This window comes from Motacilla alba, chromosome 4 (genome assembly GCF_015832195.1).
Source record: "Motacilla alba alba isolate MOTALB_02 chromosome 4, Motacilla_alba_V1.0_pri, whole genome shotgun sequence".
Classification (NCBI taxonomy): Eukaryota; Metazoa; Chordata; class Aves; order Passeriformes; family Motacillidae; genus Motacilla; species Motacilla alba.
In genome coordinates this window covers 18,025,168-18,043,747 of record NC_052019.1, presented here as the reverse complement: position 1 = coordinate 18,043,747, position 18,580 = coordinate 18,025,168, and the positions used below count along the sequence as shown (strand labels likewise).

Below are 18,580 nucleotides of genomic sequence, written 5' to 3'. Positions count from 1 at the left end.
AAATAGCCTGCTTCCAACTGGGACTGTTGGACTGGGGTTTGGAGTAATCACGGGTAAGTAAGCAGGGAGGAAAGAAAAGCGAAAGAAACTGACAAAAGATTTGATGTCAGGTACTGAAAGGGATTACTAAAAATACATATTTGGGTCCTTTTATTTTCTTTCAGATGCTATCAAATGTACTCAAGGCACATTTCAGCTTATTTTTAATTTATTCCCTTGAATCTTACTTTTACTTCAAAAGAAAGCGAAGTAAAATTATTATTCTCATACAAGAGCTTGGGCTTTCTGAAAAACACCAGCTCTCATCAGCCTTTTGATAAAATCATAAGAGCTGAAAACATTGAGAGTTCCTTTTGTTTTAATAACCTTTCTTGAATATTTACTTCTCATTTGAATACTTATCATCAATAAAAATTAAAACCTTATGTTTGTGAGGAGTGCGAGCATATTTGGGATTAAGATGAGTGACATCCCTCAAAAACGAAGGCTTTTGAAGGGTTATCTTTCTTAAAGCAGTGCTCTTTCTGCAAGAGTATTCTGAGTCCAGCATGCTACACAACTAAGAAAACAAAGGAGAGAAATTCTGTAAATGAGAAGCAGAACTGGGAAAAAGATTCTGTTTAGTTCATCTGCACTAGCAGTTGTATAACTTTAACTATTAACAACACTAAGAAAATGTTTGAGTTTCTAATATAATTAACAATTCTTTTAAGCAGTGGTTTAAATTATAGATCTTGTTAATTTAATTTTCATTATTTGCTATTTGCCTGTGCAAATAAGGTGTTGTTTTTAGGAACAGTTTGCCGAGAAGCCTGCAAGGAGATGCAGGATTGGAACATATCACATACATGATACCATAAACCACAGAAAAATACGGACAAATAGCAAAGACAAATGTACCCTCTACAGCATTAAAGTTACAGAATGCCTAGAGATGAAGAACAGCTAATAGAGGAGAAAATGGTTCATAATTTGGAGAAAATGTCTAAGTTAATAATTTGCAGGTGAAATGTATGAACTTTGTAACTATCCAACTAAAGTTCCATACTAAAGCTAGCTGCTCTCCTTGATTTTTTTTTTTCCTTTTTAATATGGAGATAACCACAGGCATTTATTAAAATTGATAATCTTCCATTCAAAGCGAGTTCCTGTTGAGTTTAGATATGGCCTAGGTTTCTTTCTACATAAGCCATTAATTAAGCACCTGGGACAGAAATGCTCTCAGTGGCAAGGCCAAGGCACCACATGCTCAAAGGGGTGTGAAGTGGTCAAACGGGGCTCTCCAAGCCATTTTAGAGAACATAAGGACATTGTGCCTAGACACCAAACCACAAACAAATCTTAACAATGGGTAAATTGTGGTAAGGAACAAGGCATGCATATTTTATCATGTTGTCTTGTGCTGTTTGTGGTGTTATTTAAAACAAAGAGTACTTGTGGGTTAAACTGCTCGAATACTCCATGCAATTACGCTTGGACTCTGCCTGGAAAACGTACGTCCTGGGGATCCTCGCCGTGTCAGGAGTACAATAAAGATCGCACATGATGTGCCTCCCGGTAGACCTGGGCTGTGGGGATGTTGTACCCGTGGAGCTGCGGAGGGCATGGCAGGAGCAGAGGAATCAGGAAGGGTGAGCAGCACTGTGCGGGCGCCGTGCTCGGGTTTCACTGCTGATGGAGGAGCGTCTGTGCTAACCGGGAAATCAAGAAGCCAGATCAAGTCCTGGGTCATTAGGTTATTTACACCTCCGTGAACGGAGCAACAACGGAGATCTGTGCCCAAAGTGGGCAGTGTTCCACTGTCACGTTTTGAGAAAGTGGTTGCTTTGTCCTCCAGCTGTGGTTTCCGATACACACCCAACACAGGTGTGTACATCATTTTGTTACGCACACATATAATACTGATACCGCTTCCCTCACGGAGCAGTCCTCACGGAAGTCTGGCTGCCCAGGCCCTGGGATGGCAGCAGTGCCGAGCTGCTGTGCGGGAGACGCACACAAGGAGAGGAGGACCCTTCTCCGGGACTCGCACCCCAGACACTCCCGCACAGCCCTCGGCAGATGCCGCTCGGGCCCCGCCGCTCTGCTCCGCGGCCCGGCCCCGCCGGCAGCTCGGCCGTGCGGCGGCACGGGGGGCAGGGCGGGCCGGCAGAGGTGGCCGCAGTCCCCGCCTCTCCCGCGGGTTGCTCGGCGAAGGCCGGGCCGGGAGAAGCCGCTCACCGGCGCCGCGGCCCGCCGGAGCCATGAGCTCCCACCGCAGCGAGAGCGACTGGCAGGGGCTGCTGAGCGAGGTGAGGCGGCGGGGGGGCCGCGGGCCGGGGCGCCGGGCAAGCGAGGAAGAGCGGCGGGCGGGCCCGGCTGCTCCCCGCGCCTCGAGGAAATGCCGGGGAGAGGGGCACAGGCGCCGGCAGGGGACCCGGCCCGCGGCCGAGCGGGCGGCAGCGGCAGCGGGCGGGAGGCGCCGGGCTGTGCCCGTCACGGCTGCGCCGTGTGGCCACGTCTGCCGCTGGTCCTGCCCTGCTCGGGCTGCCGCCGCGGCCCTGCGCTGCTGCGGAGCGCCCAAGAAGGGCCTGCGGACCGCTCCGTGTATCAACCGCCCTGCGGCTGCGGAGAGCAGCTTCCAGGCGCTGCTCCGCTGCTGCTGCTGTGGCTGGTTTGAAACCGCCGAGCGTTCCCTGAGCTGCGGGGGTGGCCGAGGCCTCGGGCCCGGAGCAGCAGCCCAGCCGCGGCACCGGCCTGGGTGACAGGGCTGCCCCCGTGCCGTATGCCTTCTGTTCTTACTTCACATATTAAAGGGTTTTGAGACCCATGGTGACATTTATACTACGGGAGAAAAGAATGTAATAGCACCGTGTCCATGAGCCTCAACAGGTGGAGGATTTTCCAGTTACATGAATAGAAACTTTATTGTCCACTGCATCCCCATTAAAGCATTCCCAGCGTTTACAGGTACACATTTTCACATAGGGTAACTTAGCAAACTCAAACCAACTTGAGGTCAGTATCATTTAAAGGAGTATTATTGAAGATAATGAACAGATTTGTATCTGTTTATTAGCCAAACTCATGAAGCAGGCTGGCATGCTGATTTTTACATCGCATTATTGTAAAATTAGTCATTTTATGCTTACAGCTAGCAGATAAAACTTCTATGCAAATGGCATTGGCCTGGGTAAACCTGACTGAGTCTACTGTCCTGCAATATGATGCACACAGGTGAATTCCCTTGTTTTCAGGAGGGCTTTGCCTCCATTATGTTACCTGAGTGTGAGGCCTAAAGCCCTGATCTGTCAAAAAGATATTTGAGTTTAGGGTGTTGAACCTGTCACTGCTCTTGGTGCTTTCAGTGGGAATTTGTATGGGCCTAGATCCGTGCTAGTACAGTTCATCCAGAATTGGAGACTGTCTGTGAATACAGTACTTCCAAAGACACAAAATGATCTAGAAGAAAGTGAAAAGTGTGCTTTTAGTAGTATCCTGGTTGTGCAGTGTTGAATCTGACATCTCATTTATCAAATGGAGTTTTATTTGGGATGGAGGTGATTTCAGATGTGAGCCAAATTACCAGGTGTGTTCAGAGGAAATGTTACTTAACCTTGTTTAAAATGTCATTTAGAATTACTTTGGAACTTTTTTACTTTTTATATAGTTAAACCTAAAAACTCTATCCTAAAATTGAACACCTACTTTACTACAATCAAGAAGCCCCTAAACTAAAGTTTAATGACTAGGCTAAGCAGCATTCTTGTAGATGCTAAAACATACATATAATTTCTTTATTTCAGGAAAAATTAGAGGCATAGTGACTTATATTCCACCTTTCCTTCCTTTCTCTCTGTTTCCACAGCAGGCTTACAGCCTGTTGTTCTGAGTGCTGTTAAGATACAGGTTTTCTTCTTTTGCCTTCCTCTTCCTTTGGCTGTTGTAATTCACTCCATGTGTTTTACCCATTAACTGCAAATCCTAATGGGTCTGTGAGAAAGTGGCTCAGACTTCTGAAGTAACTTGTAATAAGTTTTTTGAACTTACCATATCCCTCAGTGGTACAGATTTTCTCACGGCCTCCTAGCTTCAGTGTCTACTGGGTAATTTTTTTACCCTGTGCGTTTCATAAAAATCTTGAAATGCTTTCAAAATACAAGGTAACACAGGCAAGAAAAGACATAATATCTCTAAACAAATACTCTCCCATTGCAGGTGGTAGACAGTTAAAACATAACATGGGGTTAAAAATCTTGGTGTAAGAGACCAGAAACTGATGGGTTCAGACCTGTGGTCACATATGTTTTCATTTGCATAAGCCAAATCTAGCTTTGAAAGGTAGGAATAATTGAAATACTTGTCAAAGCAACTGTAGCTTTTAAAACTATGCTGCTACAGGTGTTAAGAAAAGTGGTAAGGATGAACCTTGTGGTCCTTATCATCCTTATGCACCAACACTTGTACACACAGCATTTATTTTTGTAGGTTGCCTTTTCATTTTTCATAAGAAAATAAGAAAATTTTTTGTCTGTTTCAGTCTTTTTCTATATTTACTCTTCTTTTTCGTTTTGACTTTGGTTCTATTTCAGTGCCTTTTGCTCTCTACCCTTTCACATATATTTCTCTGTTTTTATTATGCTCACCACTAACTTCTTGCTTGTCCTTTTGCCTCCGTATTTATGTATTTTTCCACTTACTTTACAGCCACACGTATTTCAGGCCTAGTGTGCACCTGGTACTCTGAACAATCTTTGCACCACATGTACCTTGGGCATTCTTTAAACTAACTGAATAGGATGACGTAGGTAGGAATACTGTGACTAAGCCAACTCAGCAAACACTAAAGGAGCATAAAAGAGTCATTATTTCCATGGATAATCTCACCAACTGGATGCAGAAGAACTCACTTCAGGAGCAAGAATCCACACGTTACCTGTTCTCTAGCTAAGTTTATGTATTGGTGATGGATGTATGGATATATATATAGATATATAGATATATACATATACTGTGCCTCCTACAGCTAGTTTGAAGAGATGTAATTTCCATTTAATTTTTCATTCACAAGAGGCTATTTCTTGGTTATTGACTGTGTATGGTCTTCAGCAGCACAGAGGGAGGTGATATGCTTGTCCCTTGAGCTCCCTTGCCTAGTAATTTTGGACTAACCAAACTGTTGAGCAGAGATATGTAGCCTGCTTGTAATTGGCAGAGCACACCTTTCCCACTGGTTCCACAATTTTTTATGTGGGCAAGAGAGAAGAGGAAGGAAAACTGGTGAGATTTTTCATGTTCATATTCTCTCTGCAATATTCTGTCATGTTTCCTTCTCAAGCAAAGCATGAAATGTAATTTACCAAACCTCTATGAGGGAACCAGCAGGCTTTAGCCACTAGTTTAACAGCTTTTCTTAATGTGCACAAATGCAGGGGCTGTAGGGAACAACAAAGTGGAGCAGATACTCTAAGGTCTTTGGTTGGTTGGGTTGGCATTGTAATGACTTTGACATTTGGAAAATGAAATGAAGATGCTAAAAGAGCTGGCATTGTGATTTACTGTGCTCCAAAATTCTCTGGAGCTGTGGGAGTCTGCTGTGAAGACCTGCATGCTGGACTTTTGGGCAACAAAACAAGTGTTTGCTTTTCATGTTTCCATGTTTCATGTTGGACTGAGAGACCTGCAGGGATGTTGTGAAACAAACAGAGAAATTAATAATGTTGTCTGATGCACAGCATACAAAACTTCTGAGGGCTGGGCCACATGCACAGTAGTGTTAGCTACTAAATTGTGGTATTGTTAAATGACCAGTGAAGATGGTGTGCTGTAGCATTGCCATCAAGACAAGACACGGTGTTCTGAGGAGCTGCTTGTATCACTTCTATCATCAGTGAATGATACCAGCCTGCTTTGTGTTTCAGCAGCCAGGAGGCAGCCAGTCAAGCAAGAGCTGGGCAGCAGGAAAAGCAGAGTTGATATAGTGAGATAAAACCAAGGTCACTGCATTATTTCAGGTTTTATCAGAGATAAATCGCATCAGGAAGCGAATGGCAAGCAAATGGCCAGTAATTTCTCTAGGTCTGAGTGCTTGACTCTTTCAGATAAGTTAACAGTTTAATCTGAAGGGGAGCAACATTATAGAAATACAGTCAACAAACTTCCCAAACAGTGAGATTGCAATGCATTTTGGGACCCTTCGCTTTCTACAACAGAATTGTCTCCAAGACTACAGTCAGGAGAAATTTGATAAAACTTCAGGCAGTTTGGTAGCAGTTGGATCTCTTGTTAAGGATGGTGAGTAGACTTCATGGTTTCTCAGAGAACATGGTAGATGATAGGTTTCAAAGCCCAATGTAATGTAGTAGCCCTTCAGTATTTGAGGACACAAGGCCCTCAAATGTCGAGAGAAGACAGAGTATGATCCATAGTGATTCCAAAGCACAGACTGGAGATAGTATCTCTGCTTCTACTCTCAGAAAATTAGATGTTTTCCATGACATTAATTGTCATTAAATACGAAAATATAGGCCAGTAAATTGTACAAATTAAAAAAAAAAATCTGATAGGAATTCAGTGTATTTGTTGGTTTAAAAAAAGAAAGTCTAAAACCTTGACCGTGTCCCAGCTTCACCAGATTATTAGACCATGTCTACAGCGTCATTAATGAGATCTACCCAGATTTGTGACTAAAAATAGCGATGGACAAATAGTAAGTGTTCGATGTAGAGGGTCACCTTGGAGCAGTTACACTCTCCTGTAATGTCAGTCTCTTTTTACTCAATTTCACTAAAGTAGTCATCTGGCTGTAAAGCAGTTCAGGCAGTAATGTAGGATGTCATATATATTCCTTTAATTATTATGTTCTCCCTTGTAGCAATTATAATTTACTTTATTGCAGATAACAGCACATTGGTAGATAAAAGCCACTAGACAGATATGAAAAGTTGTACATTGTAACTTTTAGATTGAATGCCTAGCAGCTGGTTCTCATTTAGCTTTGTTTTTTGAATTCATAGATTATTTTGTACCAATAATTAAAAAGAAACAAAAGACAGTAAGAGTATTTCATAGTAACTATAGTGCATGACAGAATTCACTTGTTTGTCTCACTGATAAACACCACCTGAGATGTGGGCATTCCTGCAGTTGCCAGGGAAGAAGCCTCTGCATGGGTGAATGCCAGAAGCATCTATTGAATACTTTTTTTCCGACTGTTTGAGAAAATTTGCCTTATTGCTTTCATTGCTCCAAAACGACTTGTCACACTCCTATGTTCTTTTTGACAGCATACCAATTTTGTTGCACTTATTTGTCTATATAAGGGAAATCACTGATGGGACTCAATTATTTCCCTGACTAGAACCCATTTCTGGTATACAGCCGTTAGGTCGTTTTATGGCCATTATTGCTACATTGTTTTTTTTACATTCAGAAACAAATATATTGAATAACCTCTTTGAGGTCTGTCTTAGTGAAATTTGGTTTTCCTTCAGTAATGGTAATAGCAACTGCAAACATAGCCCTGTTGAATAATCAGATTCTACAGAAATGCTCTGGCTTTATTGATTCTTGTCCCGTAAACCCAGGGAAACAAATAATTATGTTATTACTGGTTTTATTCTATTTATTTGGGAAAGTCACTATGTGTAAAAGGCAAAAATTACTTCAAAAAGTCTTTTATGTGGTCATTTTTGTAGTAAAATCCAAACAGTACATTGAGAAGAGATGCCAATATCATCAGTAAATAGTTCATCTAGTTAAAACAGATTTTAAACAAGGAGGCCATCTTTATTCCTTTTCATTCAAACCTGAACATTACTGTCCCCACAATCTGTTTATGGTTCATTATCCTCAGGCTAATAGGTAGTGGATAATTCCCCAGCCCCTGCCAGTGCTGCTGTAAAAGGTGAAGCCTTGTCGTATGCTCTGAGTGTGTCCTTTGTAGAGGGCTGCGACTCATGGCAGAAGCAAGCTTTGTTTGCTGCCAGGTCTATATTTCCTGCTGGGTAAGTACTGGGTTTTACAGTGTAATCCACATGCTCTGGTTCACTCCTGACTCTCATACATGGTTTCATCCAGCAGCACTTGAGGCAAGGCTTGCAGGCACCTGCAGGACTGTGGGTGTATAAGGCAAGATGTTTGGCTTCTTTCCACTCACATTGCGTGCATGGTGTAGGGTGCTCCACTCCACACAGGTGCTGGCTGGATGGGCCAGCTTCATTCTTCATGAGATTCTTCCTGGTAAAGGAACAGGACAGGCTACTGGTTCAGGGATTAGGCTGTTGGGTTGGGGTTTTTTTTAAGTGGTTGTGAGGTTTGCTTTTACTTATTTTTATTTGCAACTACTCTTTCAGATTGTTAATATTTAAAAACAATTTAGCAAAGGCTTGCTTTAGAATTACTTAGACAGGGGATGGAACAGGGGGAAAAAGAAGAGAGATTGACAAATATTTCACTGTAAGGGAAGGAATTACTTTATCAAGTTTGAAGTAGTTTACTATAATCACTTACTGACAGTATTAAAGTTTAACTTCTCATACCTTTCAGTCCTTTATCAGGAGATTTGACATTTGTGTAAGGTATCAGTAAGGACATAAGTACATAGGTACACTTGCCTTTGTTGATGCCAAGACATCATAATCCAGAAAATTTATGGCAGGATTTCAACTTCAGTATTGCCAGAAATAAAATTAATCCAAGGTGGACGTGTCCTTTTTGAGAGTTCAAATCCTTCTTGGAACTGCTTTTCTCATTTCCTTCCCACTTTTTTGCAACTAAGCATTTACTATTTTTGGAAAAGGTTGTCTGTACTAATATACCAAACTCACTTTTTCCTTTCTCATTGACTTGAAATTGAGGTTAACAAAGTTAATTCCAAGCAAGTAGTACATACAAAGAGTGATTTTTGTCCCAAAGCACTGACTTGAACAGTGTGGAAGTGCTGATGTTGTTGCTTTATGCAAGAGCCCATAATGACAAAGTATTCTTGTCAGAGGATATAATGGAACTGTAAATTGTTTTCATGACTGCTATGGTATTTGGTCTCTTGCAGATCACATTCAGAAAGTATTTAGAGCCACGTCGTATGTCAGTATCATCAGAAATGGAAATACATACTTTAGCATTAGCAGTGTCAAGTGATGGGTGATAAGAATCTGCTGATCAAACATCATGTTAAGTGAAAAAAGTTACCTGAAAGTTCTGACAGGTAACATTGAAGATGACATACATGTTACTCTTCCTTTCAACGTGGAAAGGCAATGAAGCAGATCAGACTAATGCAGAGCAGCTAATATTTGCAAGTTCTGCTTTGCTTAGTGCATGACCCCTTCACATGAGAAGTGATGGCTACAGGGGAAGGCTCATCTCTGCCTTCCCTCCCCTTTTAGGTGTTTTTGCATTCCTTCATTATTTCCCATTTTTTTGCTTCAAATGAGCATGTGCCTGTAGTATCACAGCATAATTATGTTTCTTTTACATGTGGTGTTAGGCATCACACTGTAATTGTTTCATAGTCAAGGCGAATTTTGATTATCATTCATGCAGCCCCTTCTGCTATAACATAGTCCCATTTCGGAGTCCAGCTGGGAGGCTGAGCCCAGAGTACACTGCTGGTAGTGGGGAGAAGGACGGCAGTGGGAAGTGAAGCAGGAATGAATGGTTTCTACCTGGGAGCTGGATATTGTGAACACATGTAGAAAGGGATTTTGCAAAGGCTTCTTCCTTCTAGCAGCCTTGTCAGGGCTGCTGGGCAAATTGCAAGGCTCCTCATGCTATTGCATATAAGAAAAAGAATGAGAAACTCAAATTGGTAAATATTTCTAAGTCACAGGGGCCAGGTGAACAGGTAGCCTTACAGATGGATTTCAAGCTCTCTATACGAGATATCTTCCCCATGATTGTCATTATTAAGTCAAGACAACTTGTGTCAGATCCACAAGTGATCTTGTGCAATCTTCCAGCTTTTCACAGAAGAACTTGAGCCTCTTGTATTCCGTACTGGGTTGGGTAGAAACGGCTTGTTACATGTATGGGTTTTTTCTCTTCTGCAGTATCTGGTGTGCAAAAGGAAACTCGAAAGTAAAAAGGAGGCACTGCTCATCCTTTCCAAAGAGCTGGACACCTGTCAACAAGAAAGAGACCAGTACAAACTTATGGCCAACCAGCTGCGGGAACGACACCAGTCTCTGAAAAAGAAGTATCGGGAGCTGATTGTAGGTTGTTCTTTATGAAGACTGTATAACTGGGGGACAAAGGTGAACCTCAAAAAAATTGGAAAGAAGTCCATAATGGCTGCTGTAAAAATGTTTAGGTACTTGTTTGCAGTAGTCCTGCAGTTGCACAGCTCTGATCATTTTATTACTCATTTATTCTGCAGTGATGAGGCAGTGCTTGTTATATAGGACACAGAAACGCAGTGCATGCTCTGAGGAAATTTGTTTCAGTGATAATTCCATTTAAAAACTGACTGTGGTGTTATTATTCCACAGCAACTTAATGTACCAGTATGAAAATTAATACAACACAAATTTGTAGTGAACTGCTGTTCTAGAAATGTGAACAAATCTTCAGCTTCAGAAATTTTTTATGTTAAAGTTAGTATTGCTGGTATCAATCAGCAGTGTTTAAAAATTTTTTGATAACATTTTACATAAAATGCATGTTCTACAATGAGATTTGCAGAATTGATATAGTTTCTGGTTTCAGAAATAAGCTGCCAATAAAATATATCTGTTTATTTGTAGGATGGGGATCCATCGCTTCCACCTGAAAAGAGGAAACAGGTAGGAATTTTTTTTCAACTGATGTTATTTATCTGCTACAAAAGTACTTCACAAAAGAATAAAAATATTAATTCAGAGATCTGGTTAAAAAGCAAGCATTTCTGAATATTGAAAAGCTCAGTCTTTAAATTGTGAAATTCTGCTTTTGTCTACACATTTCACTGTGAAATGCCTGAACTATAGAATGTATAGCTATTGCTTTCGTGTTCGCCTGAGACTGAAATTGGTCAGTGTACAGAGACTTGAGGTTGTTCTCCTTTTTGTTTATTCTTCCATATTGAGTCCTCAAGTGGATTTGTGACAGGACTTCTCATACTTAAAAGTAAGCTGGGAATGCATTGTCTGCTTTCCATAATTGTTAATTTATTGTTGTGAGGGCTGTTTTCCATTAAGTATTCTCCCAGGCCACTTGACTCTATGACTTAAAATGATAAAACAATGATAATTGCATTTTATGGTTCCCCTGAAAAACTTTTTGCCTGCTTGCATGCATTTTTGTTCCTGGATATACACATAGTGTGTCCCTGTTGCGGAATGTTGGTTGTCATATCTTAAAATTATCTTAATTTTTAGAGAAAAATGGCACCCAAAACTCAATGTGTGGAGCAGGGAGATGAGGACAATCTAAAAGAACAAAATTGTTGCTGTAATTGCTAGTTTTGGAAGTCTTTTAATTTTGTTTAAAACATGGTTATTACATTCTGTTAATGGATCAGAAGTTTTACTCATAACCCTTTCTCTGAGAGTTTGCATGTAGTTCTTGCTATTTGCTTAAAATTTTACGGCTTAGGGTTTTGGTTGCTTTAAACTAAACTTCCAGAGGCAATATAATTACTCCTTCAGGCACTTAAACAAATAGCTGCCAAGAAGTCAGTGGCTCAGTGTAGAATCATTTAACTTCCTCATTATTTAGCATAATTTATTTGCAATTCTGTTATTTCAACAGAATTCTAATAAAACTTTATGACCAGATACAAGTTTGTGCATTCTGAGTGTTGCTGAGAAATATCCAGTTGAAAGAAAAAAAAACAAAGCAGTGTATGGATCATTACAGAGATAAGTAGGAAGGGAGATTTGCCATCCCATAGCTCTTCTAATTAATCTTTTCATCTTTCAAAACAGATAAAGCTGACAGTTGTTTCTAAAATACTGGCCAAATTCAGTCTAAATTCAGAAGCTGTTATTGTATTAAGTTTTGGCAATTTGTCTTACCAGGGTAAGTGCCTTGAAAACCTTTAATAATCTACTTAGGAGTAATTTTTTTTTCCTGAGGAAGTTATGTATTCATGCTAGGTAGCAGTCAAAGAAAGAAAATGGTGTCATTGATAGGTTCCCCCCTAGGTTGTGCAGTAGTAGACTGTTAGTGTACTTCTTGAGTTTTATTTTCCTGACTAATGTGTCTGTAGCATACAAGGTGGATAACCTAGAGTAGTTAGTGGAACCTTTCTGAACAAGAGTATAGTTTTGCTTTGAGAAATGCATCAGAGAGTAATAAAAGAATTTTATGAATATTTTTCCATTATTACCATACATACATTTCTTAGCATTTTCTCACCTAAGAAAGAGTGAAGTTCTCTCTTGCTGTTGTGCTTCTTCCATTCCCTTTTCTCCTGGAACCCTAGATGCGTGCTGGGAGAAATTTGTGACTTCAGTCACTTTATGAAAGGAGACCCTGATCCTCCAATGATTTCTACACAGCACAAAAGTGCATACTGTTTTCATGGTCAGAAATAAGATGAAAACACAATATGCTTAACAGTTTGCTATCTGTTGCGTTGGTTTGCCACAACTGAGAGATTACTGCTTATTATTGAAAGTCCAGTCTAGAACCTTAAATGTAACAAGTGGGTTGGAATTGCTACAGTCTTCTCCTTCTTGTCTTCATTTTTCCCCTTTATTATCAATTATGTTTGGTGACTGCTTAAAATGTCTTGTTTTCCACCATGCCTTCTCATTCTGTTTTCCAGCACAGAATTTTTATGGTTTTTATGGAAATATCATGTAACCAGGCATTTGTCAGCTAACTCAAAATCTGGTTTTGTAAAATTGTTACTTTAAGGTATCTTATCATGCAGTGCTCTGTAGTGTTGTCCTGCTCAAAGCTGTGTTTGCATCTCAGATCTGTTCCAAATGAAACAGTTCTATGATACTATGATGCTTCTATCCAAAGATTGCTCTGTGTGTATCATATTCTGCCAACCAGCAGAAGCAGAAAATGAGAAACAGTGCTACGGAAAGCTCTATTTCTACTGTAGATGTTTCACCATTAGTGTTGTTCACAGCTTGTGAGCTGTCAGTGCTTTCCTGGCTCCTCATGCCTATGTGGTTGAAGGTAGTTTTATAATGTCTTATGGTTTAAGGTGTAGAGTAATTTTTGGATAAGTAATGGAGGGGCAAAGTGTTTCAAGACAATAGGAATTAGGAAGAGTGTGTTTTATGTTAAAATTAATTTAGACATGTTTGTAATGGTTTAATCCCAGCCAGCAGCCAAGGCCCGTGCAGCCCCCTCACTCACTGCCTCACCAGGGTGATCAGAGAGAGAATCAGAAGGGTGAAAGCTGCGGAACTTATGGGTCAAGACAAAGACAGTTTTATAGGAAGAGCCAAAAGCTGCTCACACAAGCAAAGCAAAGCAAAACAAAACAAGGAATTCTTTCATGATTTCCATGGGCAGGCATGGTGTTCATCCATCCCTGGGAGAGCAGGGCACTTTCAAGCATAATGGTGACTTGGGAAGACAAATGCCATCACTCCTAACACCCTCCTCCATCCCCTTTCCTCTTTCTTCCCCCCACTTTATATACTGAGCATGATGTCACAAGGTCTGGTCATGGTCCCTTTGGTCAGTTTGGGTCACTTGTCTTGGCTTTGTCTCCTCCCAACCTGCCATGTACCCCCAACTTCCTTGCCAGCCCGGCAGTACAAGAAGCAGAAGAGGTCTTAGCTCTGTGTAAATCCTGCTCAGCAAGAACAAAAGCGTCTCCATAAGCCCTGTGTACAGCTCAAATATAAAGCATAGCCCCATATATCAGCCACTGTGAAGAAAATGAAATCTACTCCAGCTGAAGCCAGCACAATGGTAAACACTAGACACTCTCCATTTTGAAAGACATGTTAAAATATTTCTCTGTATACATAGCGTCTGCTGAGCATCCTATATAAATAGAAATTCTACCATTCTACAGTTCTGCAATGATACATATTTATATGCATTAACTGTGATGCAGGACATTTTAATGGAAGTTTACTAGGTATCTGTTGGCCAGTGTTGCTGCACTGGGAAACTTAAAGAAAAAGATGTAGATTGGATTTCTAGCTTAATATATACTGCTTGTTATTTTCATCTTCATTGCTTAAAATTTCAGTATAGCTTCAGTTTGGGAGAAGCTTTGCCATTAAGATAACACATCAGTGAATCCTTCGACCTTCTATATGAAATGGAAGTTCTTTTAATACAAATGAGATCCTTTGAATAAACAAAGACGAAGTAAAATGCATGGTTAGGAAAACAACTGTGTGGGGCCACAGTCCTAAATATGCTTTCCTTAATTTGGTCTCATTGATATCACTCAGTTGGAGATGGTGGGTTTGCACTGGGGCTGTGTGTCACGAGTAAAGTTGTAATGTGTATGTCACTGGGGAGGTTTTAGATTTGTATTTTAAATGTATAAGGAATCAAATTAAATGGAACTGAACGCTGCAAGACCGTAGAAGATTTAAGGTGGGAAGACAGCTCTTGAGGTCAACCAGTCCAATCTTCTTGCTCAAACACAACCACCCAGAGCAGGTTGCCCATTTTCAGTATGGTTTTGATTCTCTGTGACTCCACAGCCTGTCTGGGTAACCTGTTCCAGTCTTTGAGCGTTCTCACAGAAAAGAGGGTGAGGGGGCAAGACCCTTCCTCACCTTCTTGCTGTCTTTTTTAAGGAGCCTGTATCCTTTCAGCACAGCACTCCAGTTGCGTGAGCACTCCCACCGATTCTCCATGATCCCAGAGTTTGTAACCCTGTAACTGCGCAGTCTTCAAACTCCTCCTCTTTATTCCCCTTGCTGCATGTATTAGAGACCTGGGAGGGGCATCAGAGAGTGTTCTGGTTCTGTGGTACAGGCTTAGAGCTTTCCTACAACGCTGTTCTGTGGTAGTCTCCTTCTACCTACAATCACAGAAGGTACCTCCTTCTACATGCCTATGGTCAAAGGAATTACACTTCAGCTGAGTTGCTTTGTGAGTTGCTAAGTCCTTTCTCTTCCCATTATCCCAGTCTCTTGACTTGCCCACCCTATCCTAAGCTTCCTTATTCCCTCCCACACAATTTCAAGAGTAAAGCTCTACTTTTGAAGTTCTCAGCCTACTGGCAAATGTACTTTTGCCTCATGTAGTCAAGGGAATCCTGTGTCTCCCAAGCAGCTGCTGAGCCTTAGAGAGGATCCCATGGTCATGGAACCATCTTTGAAGCTCTCAATACTGAGTCCCATAATGTAATGATGACCTATTCCTAGTACAGAACACAGCTTGGTGGTTAATTTTCCTACCAGCCAAAAAGGCCTACCTGAGAACCTGAAGGTCACAGCCCTTAATGCTGTTACAGTTATCTGTGGATATCCCAAGGCGATTCATTCAAACCAACATTCTGACTGCTTCAAGGGCCATTGCTATCACAGCAGCATGGTACCCACTCACTGAGATGCTGGTCAGACAGCTTGTCTCCTGCTAATGAATATGTCCATAGGCATAACTTTTTTGGGCAGGCATACCATCAGAAAGACCAGAGGTTCCAGACAGGATTATGCTGTGACATACCACAAATGGACGCATTTTAATCCGTTTCACTTCCAGCTTCTAGCTCAATGTACTCGGCTATCACAATTCACTTCTGAAACAAACTTCAGGGATTACCTTATGACTGTTCATGACATGATCAGAAATAATGACTAATGTGGCTGTTTCTTGTAAATTAATGAATTCACTACATTTTGCTAGCCTTGTGTTAAGGTGCAAAAGCTGCATTCAGAGTCCTAAAAGATAAAATCTGTGATAGATAAAAAATCTAATTTTATCTGTGAAGATAAAATACACTACAGGGTAAGGAATAATTTTGTATTTATCTTACAGTGGTGCTGTGGAGATTAATGTGATTTCCTCCTCTCTACAAGGGGTTTGAAGACAAAAAACATTATGCATGTGCCAAATGTGGACCCGTGCACTTTGCTTTGGTTTGCACGTGCACGTGTTTGACTCCCATAGCATGAGGTAGCAGTTGGAAAACAGTGACATTGTTTGTCCTTGCAACACACAGAAAGCAGTATTCCCATGGATTTCAAAATGTGCCAGCTCCAAGAGCATAGCCAGTTGAGAGATGTTTGTTTCTGGACACTGAAATCTTCTATTCCATTGGTCAGAGCAGGTGGTAGTATGTAAAACCTAGAACTTGTTAGCCACGCTAGGAGTCGTGCTTTCTGAAGTGACACCATTGTTTCTTCAACAAATAGGTTTTGCACTAACAAAGAATTATAGAATCATTTAGATTGCAAAAGATCTCTAAGATCATCAAGTCTGGCCATTAACCTAAAGCTGCCAAGTCCACCAGTGAAGTCTAGGAGAGAAGAAATGCTCATTCTAGTAGATGTGATACTCCCTGAGGCCTGATGTGTACAACAGTCTTCTCTGGTTGCTGTGTCTTACCTTAATGGAGTAGAGAGCTACTTGTGCACACGTCTGCAGCTGAGTACTCTCAATAAATAGTCCGTCAATTAATTACAACACTCAAAATGTTTAAGGGATTTTGAATATTTTTGTGCATTATCTCAAAGTTTAAGAGACCTTCAAGAGTTCAAAATATTGAGGAGGGGATTTTCTTCTTCTCTTGTTCTGTGTCAAGTGACTGCTTGACAAAGTTTTGATTTTTGGTGTTGTTTTTCAGCATGAAAATATGACCCATATTAAGTGTATTTTGGTTTGTATACCCAGGATCTGTAATTTTAAAAGTCTTCTCTGGTTTTTCATCTTAAAGAGAAAAATAATATAATTTTGGGATTTTATTGCTAGGAAGCTAGTTCTAAGGGCAGTCATCAGTTCCCATATCTTGGAGTGAACAGTGGTAGTTGGTAAGTAAAACAGGTTTTTTCTGTATTAATTCAGCCATTGCAATCATATGAATTCATTGGAAGAGAAACTGCACTTAAATTTGTGATCAGTCACACCCATCAAGTGAGCTGAATGTTTCATCAAACCTTTTTCTGTCAGACCTATAATTCAGTCTTCTTCTTTGTTTGAAGGTGTGGTTGGAACAAACATAAAAGACTGTAAATTGCAATATAGGAATGTTTGTATTTAAAAGTACTTTAAACTGTAAAAGTATGTTGGAAATTTTCCCCTCTTCCCCTTTGACATATTACTTTTTCAGGGAGTATCCTAAAGGAAAAAAGTTACTTTTTTTTTTATTCCCTTTTTTAAAGTGTTGGATAAGATTTATGTGCAAAAGAATTGAGAGCTGTATTAAAGACACTATCCATCATTTTTAAAGTGCTGTGAAGAAAAGTAACACTCTGTGTATGTGTAGCTAGATTTGCAAAATGATTAAAGGAGCCAAACTCCAGTATAGTGCATAATGCCAGGGATGACTATTTGGAGTTACTGTTTTTTCTCATCAGGCCATTGGTCACTCGTGAACAAAGATCAGTTGCTGCCTGACAGGTATTTACTGGCTTATGTTAATAAGTATTTATAGATATTTTTGTCAGTATTTTTTGATGCTCATCTGTAACTAAAAGTGAAGTTCTTTTCCACCTTTTGTCCCAAAAAAGTGTTCTCGCAAATTTTAACAATGTCTAAGTGGAAAATGAGGAGGTCTGTAATCTCATCCCACTGAATCTTTGACTTTCTGGTCTGTTCTGATCTATCGTGCATTTTTCCCTTTATGTAAAAAGGTAGGCACTTCCCACTTGGCACTCTCAGAGCCATCTTTTTCTCCTTTCTTCTTAGCTTATGATGGGATTGTTAGCTGTGGCTGCATTTGCATTTGGTCGGAGGAAAAAGGAATATGGGGACAATGTATTATGTCTAGCTCTGCAGTGGGGGTTTAGGCAGTGCTCAAATCATGCTCCCCTGAGAAGGTGGTTGGGCACTTGAACAGGCTTTCCTGGGAAGTGGCCGCAGCACCCAGCCTGCCAGAGTTCAGGCAGCATCTGGCCAACACTCTAAGAATGTGGCTTCCTTCTGGGGCAGTCCTGTGAGGCACAGGCAGTTGGACTTGGTGATCTTGATGAATCCCTTCTAGCTATTCTTTGAGTCTATGATACATGCAAGCTTCCCATAACAGATGCATATAAAACAAATAGCTTGTGCTGCAGAGGCTCCAGAGAACCTGCCAGAAATGGAATGTGGCTAGAGCTCTGGAAGCTTGTCTGATACCAGCCAGCTACAGAGACGGGGCTGAAGCAATGCTTGTTGTTTTGTATTAGAAACAGCTGCATTGAGAAGAGGGTAGGAGAAACAGTTTCCACTGCTGCAGTTTGTTGCAGAGGGAAGACAAGATGAGGCAGCAGAAAGGTACCTCTGCATCTTTCCCTTCTTAGTTCATGCCTCAGAAACCTCTCTTCAACAGTACTTTAGAGTTAGTTTTGTGTGGTGTGAGTGAAAGAAGTAAAGTCTTTCACAGTTTCAGGGTAAAGTCTTTCACAGTTTCAGGAGTCTTTTAAAGGCTTCACCTAAAATGAAAAGAAATTCTCAAAGAAATTGACTTTAGAGAAGCTGAATTTGGCTAATTTACAGTGAGTTGTTCTCTGTTGCATGGGTAAATGATATGAGCTTTATTGTC

At 40.7% G+C, this 18,580-nt stretch overlaps 1 protein-coding gene across 4 annotated transcripts in view; it reads left to right on the top strand.

Moving 5' to 3' along the window:
- The first annotated feature begins 1,953 nt into the window (after positions 1 to 1,953).
- The window catches only part of CCDC149 (coiled-coil domain containing 149), a 51,467-nt gene continuing 34,840 nt past the window's right edge, over positions 1,954 to 18,580 (top strand). Inside the window, exons 1-3 of one of the 4 annotated variants that reach the window (XM_038135347.1) lie at positions 1,954 to 2,291; positions 10,032 to 10,193; positions 10,725 to 10,763. In XM_038135347.1, the coding sequence (XP_037991275.1) occupies positions 2,244 to 2,291; positions 10,032 to 10,193; positions 10,725 to 10,763 (249 nt within the window). In that variant the 5' untranslated portion in view covers positions 1,954 to 2,243. The remainder of the gene's footprint in view (positions 2,292 to 10,031; positions 10,194 to 10,724; positions 10,764 to 18,580) is intronic. The other 3 variants (XM_038135346.1, XM_038135349.1, XM_038135348.1) reach the window with 3 other exon arrangements.